The sequence below is a fragment of the Chiloscyllium plagiosum genome, chromosome 34, assembly GCF_004010195.1.
Source record: "Chiloscyllium plagiosum isolate BGI_BamShark_2017 chromosome 34, ASM401019v2, whole genome shotgun sequence".
In the NCBI taxonomy this organism is placed as follows: domain Eukaryota; kingdom Metazoa; phylum Chordata; class Chondrichthyes; order Orectolobiformes; family Hemiscylliidae; genus Chiloscyllium; species Chiloscyllium plagiosum.
The window spans coordinates 15,413,225-15,420,692 of NC_057743.1; the positions used below are offsets into that span (position 1 = coordinate 15,413,225).

General features: G+C 40.5%; 1 protein-coding gene across 1 annotated transcript in view; it reads left to right on the forward strand.

Moving 5' to 3' along the window:
* The window catches only part of LOC122540232 (chymotrypsin-like elastase family member 2A), a 23,420-nt gene extending 15,952 nt beyond the window's left edge, over positions 1 to 7,468 (forward strand). The window contains exons 5-8 of the mRNA XM_043675637.1: positions 2,061 to 2,197; positions 3,467 to 3,612; positions 4,886 to 5,038; positions 7,160 to 7,468. Coding sequence (XP_043531572.1) covers positions 2,061 to 2,197; positions 3,467 to 3,612; positions 4,886 to 5,038; positions 7,160 to 7,177 — 454 coding nt within the window. The 3' untranslated portion in view covers positions 7,178 to 7,468. The remainder of the gene's footprint in view (positions 1 to 2,060; positions 2,198 to 3,466; positions 3,613 to 4,885; positions 5,039 to 7,159) is intronic.

Below are 7,468 nucleotides of genomic sequence, written 5' to 3' on the forward strand. Positions count from 1 at the left end.
CATGAACACCAACTAGCCACGAAACGACACGACCAGCTATCCTTAGTAGCCACACATGCAGATGACAAGCAACATGAATTTGACTGGGACAGCACTACTATTATAGGACAAGCCAAATAGAGAACAGCCCGGGGATTCCTAGAGGCATTGCACTCATCCACAGATTCAATCAATAAGCACATCGACCTGGACTCAATATACTGACCACTGCAACGGACAGCTGGAACGGACAACCGGAAGCGGCAGATTCAAACCACTACAAATGCCGGAAGAAAGATCACAGAAGCGCTTCACAGGAGGCTCCCAAGCACTGAGGATGTCACCTAGACAGGGGACGAAATGTCTGCAACACAAATTCCCAGCTTGGCGAACAGAACCACAATGAGCACCCGGGCTACAAATCTTCTCACAACCTTTGAGGGTATAGTCCTGCAAGGGACAATAGCAATATGGCATCCAGACCAAGAGCACACAAAAACAGAAATTACTGGAAAAAGTGAGAATATCTAGCACCATCTGTGGAGATAAATGTTTTGGGTCCAGAGACTCTTCTTTAAAACTGATGGTAGAAAGAAAAATGTTTTTTTATGCAGAAAACAGGGCGAAGGAGGGAGCCCAAAGAAAGAAGAACAGTTGAATAAAAGGAGTAGGCAATGGTCAGGCTAGGAGAAGGAATAGCAACTAATGGGGACTATTAGTGCCTAAAAATTAGTAGTGTGAGATAGCGGACCATGTAATAACAAGGCCTGGTGTGTCAGGGTTAGGATAATGACATGACAGAAGGTATTTCAAGCCCTAAAATTGTTGAACTCATATATAGAGTTCAGAAGACTGTAGGGTTCCCGAATAGAAAAGGAGGTTCATCCAGCTTGCGCTGAATGTAGACTGGGTGACTGCTTCACAGAACACTCTTTGCTCTGCCTGCAAAGAGCCTGAGCTTCCAGTTACCTCTGATTTCAACTCACCACCATGTTCCCTTGCCAACATCTGTCTCAGGCATGCTGCAGTGTTCCAGCTCAGGGCAAGCTGAAAGAACAGCGCATCATTTTCTACTTGGGAACTCTACAGCCTTCTGGAGTCGATATGGAGTTCCAACAACTTCAGGGCTAGGGGCAACTTCTTCCACTACTTTACACCAGCCTCCCAAACACCCCCCACCCCGGTTATCACATGGTCTATTACTACATACAGTCCATTGTTACATACTAATAGTCCCCATTAGCATCTATTCATTCTCCCAGGCTGACCATTACCACTCCTTTGTCTGTTCAACTATTCCCTCTCTCTTGGGCTCTATCTCCACTTATCAATCATTTACTTCTTACCCCCTTTCCCCATCTTCTGCATTAAACAAAACTGTTTTCCTAGCCACCAACAGCGCTGACGAAGGGTCACTGGACCCAAACCATTTAATTCTAATTACTCTCTACAGATGCTGCCAGACCTGCTGAGCTTTTCCAGTAATTTCTGTTTTTGTTTCTGATTTCCAGCATCGACAGTTCTTCTGGTTTTTCAAACTAAGAGGACTTTCATCATTAAACAAAAAAGCAAAAAGAACTGAGGATGCTAGAAATCAGAAATTGTTGGAAAAAAATCCAACAGGTCTGACTGCATCTGTGGAGAAAAAGCAGTCTTGCCAGCAATTTCAGAGCATCTTTAACATTCATCATTTAGGAGTTTAAGCAATGTTTCTATATATTATCATTTTATTGTGGGAATTCCCACATGCTGTCACCCAGACACAAGCAGCATGTATCATTACCAAGAACTTCAGTTTAGTTTACAAACTGTAAGGGCAATTGGAATATCATCTTTTAGGTAACTTTGTTTCATGCAGTAATTCCAGTGCTACACAATACATTCCCTATATTAAACTGAGTAAACTTTTCACCGTATGCTATTCCAGGAAACCAAAGTCCTTGAAAGTCTCTGGTTAGACCAATCTTTTGCAAAAAGTGTATTGGAAGCTTCCACACAAGTAATACTCTTACAAGTGGCATCTTTGTATCCTATTGCTAAACCCTGTATTGATCTGCAACTTTTCATTCTTACCTCAACAGGTATGACATTGCACTCATGAAGATTTCCAGTCCTGTGGCTCTGAGCAACACAATAGAGCTGGGATGCATTCCTGCCTCTAATACAATACTCCCCAACAACTATTCCTGCTACGTAACAGGATGGGGGCGTCTCTACAGTGAGTAGCATTCAAAATGTTTTCTTTGTACATTTTGACATCTGATTTCTCCAGAATAGTCTTTAAAAATCCAGCATACATTTCTAGATCATTTATCTCTTTTCCAGATCTTAGAAGGGGGTGATAGCCTTTTCTCAATATGTGCCTGTTATATATCCTGGCTCTACATAGCCTAAAAATCAATGATTATCTCAATGACTACAAGGAGATTGTCAAACTTGTGAATACAATCTAGTGCATTAGATTGTAATGACAAGAAATCGCTGCTCAACTTGACAGAAGATTTAAGTTCAGCTCTGGTTAGATCACAGCTGGGAGTAGTGTATGCAATTCTGGTCACTGCTCTACAGGAAGGACGAAACTGCACTAGATGGGTGCAGAGGAGATTCATCAAAAAGTAAATTGGGTTGGAACATTTTTGCAATAAAGTGAGGCAAGACTTTTTTTTAAGCAAATAAGGCTGGGGGGGTGGGGGGTGGCAGAATATTGATAGAGGCGTATTTGATTATGAGGGAGATGGACATGACAGATGGAAAACAGTTGTTCTCCTTTGAAGGGTCAATAACAAGTGGACATAATTTTAAAGTAAAGGGCAGGAGGTTCATCAGAAACGTTTTCTCCCTCACCCAGAGGGTGGTGGAAATCTGGAATGTATTTCCTTGGAAGACAATAGACATGGGTAACTTCAACCTTAAAAAGGTATGCAGATGACCACTTAGAATCTCATGTCATTCAAGGCTATGGGCCAAATGCTGGAAATTGGAACTAGTATAGGAGGTTGGTATATTTGGTTAGATTAGGTTTCCAGTGTGGAAACAGGCCCTTCGGCCCAACAAGTCCACACTGACCCTCTGAAGAGCAAAACACCCAGACCCATTCCCTGACCTTTACCCCTTCACCTAACACTACGGGCAATTTAGCATGGCCAATTCACCTAACCTGCACATTAAACCGGAGCACCCAGAGGAAACCCACGCAGACATGGGGAGAATGTGCAAACTCCACACCGACAGTTCCTGAGGCAGGAATTGAACCCGGGTCTCTAGCGGTGAGGTAGCAGTACTAACCACTGTGCTGCCCATTTGATGGGCCAAAGGGCGTTTTCTACACTGTATGAGGTCTATCAGCCTATGTTTAAACACTTCCAGAATGAATAACAGCAACTTGAGTAAGGTACTGGATAATCTTCGGGGAACAAGGGGAGACGAATGAAATTTTCTTTTACCAAGACAGCCAACTTCAACAACCTCAATTTGATTTTCGTTACAGCAAATGGCCCTATCGCTGACAATCTTCAGCAGGCCCTTATGCCAGTTGTAGATCATGCAACTTGCTCCAAACTAGACTGGTGGGGATTTGCTGTGAGAAAGACAATGGTCTGTGCTGGTGGAGATGGCATTGTTGCTGGATGTAATGTGAGTAATTTGGGAAATAATTTACAACCACACAAATGAAAAATTTAAAACGACAACTCTTAACTTTAAACAAACTCAGACAGAACACAATTCAAGATAGAAACAAACGTGAAAAACCAAAAAAAAAGAAAGCAAGCAGCTTGGGTTTCAAAACAGGACTGTAGAAGAGGAAGGCCCACTGAAGTAATTAGTATGATAGGTCTACAACCCAGAGAAACAAGAGCTAGAGTAGAGAACTTTAAAATGTGTTAGTCTCAATGATTAGAAACAAAAATACACTATCAATGTTTATTCCATTGAAACTGTGAACACATTGAGGGAGGAATCAAAATAGCCTTTCTTAAATTGTGATGTCTGTTACAGAAACACAATACTACAGCATTGGGTGAGGCCATTCAATCCATGTAAGATTCTGTAAATCCCTTTAAGAAATAGAATCAGTCTGAACATTGGGACACAGACAGACTTTGGCCTCACACCTTCAATGCATTATCTGAGCTTACATGGCACCTTTTGTTAAAGTTTATTTGAAAATGTTATTCACATAAGAAAGAACGGAAACCAACATGGTCATTCTAAAAGAGGAGAGATTTAAACTACCCAAGGTCTTTTTCAACATATCATTTCAATTGCATCACATTGTAAACGTTTGCTATAAATTCTGTGTCTTATGATCTTACGCTCCACAACCACCTGAAGGAGCAGCGGTCCGAAAGCTAGTGCTTCCAAATAAACCTGTTGGACTCTAACCTGGTGTTGTTATTTTTAAACTTTGCCCACCCCAGTCCAATACCAGCACCTCCAAATCATTCAATCCATTGTACCTGTGCTGGAAATAGCAGCCTCAATGTTTAGCACTACATCTTTATTATCCCTTCCCTACTCTTTATCCACCCCTGCCTCAGCAGAATACACTGGTCAATTGTTGGATGGCTGTAGATAGTTTGACATTATATGTGAGGAAGTATTGTTTTATTTTAATGGTATTTCCCTACTCAAACATTACAAAGTTAAAATTTCACTCAAGTTACTCTGGGATATGGTTTGTAACAACACCAAATTTGAATTTCATTCAAAACTTCTGAAGAAGATGTCATAGCAGATTTTGAAAGGTTGACTCTCTCCAGACAGGCCGCCATACCCAAGTTTCCTGAGAATTCTACGTTCTTTTTTTGATCCTTGCAGAATTAAATTTCTCACAGCATTCCAGTAGCCAACAGACACGTGACTTCAGGTGTGACTTTTCATGAAGAAAGTTTGTCTTTCTGCACAGGGGGATTCTGGTGGACCTCTGAACTGCCAAGCTACTGATGGAACCTGGGAAATCCATGGCATTGCCAGCTTTGTATCCAGTTTGGGTTGCAATGCCAAGAAGAAGCCCACTGTCTTCACTCGTGTTTCTGCCTACAATGACTGGATCGCTCAGGTACGTTAGAGATAAGGATTAGGCATATGTTCTCGATGCAGACATGTTACAATTAACATTGTTGTATTTGTCAGATTTAATATCTAATATAAACACAAGGGCATTTAGGCTTTCTGCTGATACTTTTTCTCCCACTATTCAATACTGAGTGTGGTAAGGAGTGATCTGGTAAGGGCTTCAGGTTATTAATAGGGAAAGACAGGGTAGATAAAAAGTAACTACTTTCACTGGTTGAAGATTCAAGTAGTCCAAGTAAGGCCAGGCCATTCAGGAGAGATGTTAGAAAGCACTTCTACATTCAAAGAAGTGGACGCTTGGAACTATCTTCCTCAAATATTAAGTCAATGCAAATTTAATTGTTAAATTTAAATCTGAGATAGACATTTTTTATTAAACAAAAAGGTATCAAGGGATAATAAACCCAAGGCACGTATATGGAGTTAGGTCCCAGGTCAGCCATTATCTTAACGAATGTGGAGCAAGCTCGATGGGCTGAATGGCCTACTCCTGTTCCTACCTTCCCATGCTAAATTAGCAGAGAGCAAGGTAACTGCTTTGGGAGGAAGGCAGCCACTAGTGTTAGGAAGCACATGTATTGTATAATCAATATTAACAGCTGAAGTGTAAATAATTAAATTTCACAGTTGATGCAAAATTAGGATAATGCGAGCAGTAAGGGCGACATATCAGGATGGAGACAGGTTACATGTATGGACCAAAAAAAAGCTTGGTAAACAGAACATAATGTGGAAAAATAAAATACAATGTACTAACCGGAAGAAGAGTGAATATTATTTAAATAGAGAGAAAGACTGCAGAATGCTGAAGCATAAATCTTGGTTTTCAGCAAGTAATAGGGAAAGCAAGTGGGATATTGGCTCTTATCTCAAAAGGAAATGGAGGAAAACAAAAGCTTTAATAATAATACAAGGCAGTAAATACCTGAAATACTGTAAATAAATTGTCCCCTTTTTAAAAAGGGGAGATATACTGACAATGGAGACAAAATAGAGAAGGCTATCTCAGCTGATACCCTGTATAGAAGGATTTTCTTATAACAGATTGCATGATTGAGCCTGTACTCATTGGAATTTAGAAGAATGAGAAGATATTTTTATTGAAAATGTATAAAATTCTTAATGGGCTCATAATGGTAAAAGCTGAGAGCACTTTGCTGCAAGGATCTAGAACCAGGGGGCATTATCTCAGTATAAGGAAGTTTTCCATAGAATTGTAGAATCCCTACAGTGTGGAGACAGGCCAGTTAGCCCAACAAGTTTCTACTCAAAGCAGTGAATGTGAGGAATTCTCCCCGTGTCTGCATGGGTTGCCTCCAGTTTTCTCCGACAGTCCAAGACCTGTCGGTTAGGTGGATCGGCTATGCCAAATTGTCCAGTGTTCAGGGATAGTATGGATGTGAGCATGATGCTCTTTGGATTATCGATGGGCCAAATGGCCTGCTTCCACACTTTATTCTATTATTTCATTGATGGAACAACTTGAGGGGCTGGATGACCTAACTCTTCTCATAGGCTTGAGTTAACTATTCGCCTATCTGATGCTTCAAATTATAAATCAATTTTTTAATAAGTCAGATTTAGTGTCATTTATTTTATCTTCTGGTGTAAAGCACTTTTATTGGAGAATATTATCACAAAAACAGTAACCACTTGTACCTTTCCCAAGTCCCAAATGGCCTGGACAATGAACAACAATAGTCTGTTCAACCACAAAGCAAATTAAGACCAAGCCATATACTACTTTCATCCATCGACGACCCAAATTACTTTCAACTGGCATCACTTAATCAGGATCAGAAATCTTGGGATTATCCAACCTCCACCCCCCACAAACCTTCCATTCCTTGAAATAATGCACTTTTAAGCAGTTTCTGATAATTAGCAGTAACTAAACGGTAAAAGTTTGCAAGCATTTGCTTTCCAAATTGTTTTACTGACAAGATGAATATCCAAACTCTCAATCCACCTCAGTGACACAGTCAGCATTAAGCCTGGGTCACAGTATCTGTGGCCATCCCACACTCCTAAGCATATTGCTCAGTGAAATAACTGGATCTTGCTATAATCTGCCCAAAACTTACAACTGTGTTTTATTCCTCAGATAATGGCGAACAATTGAAGAGAGTCACAAAGAGGCACATTTTACTACAAGTCATACAGCATGGAAACAGACCCTTCAGTCCAACTCATCTATGCCAAGTCAATAAAAACATTTTGCGTTATTGGCTTGGTTTCTTTTTTGTTCATCTTTCATTCATTGAATATTTTATGCACAAATGGGAGCTGGGCTTATATCATGTATGTCAATTAGTCTAAAAGAAAACCATAGGCTGCTATTCTTACAATCCTAAGGCTGTGCAAACCACAAAAGCACTGCCCCATACCTTTAAACAGCGTGTAGTTCAGCAGG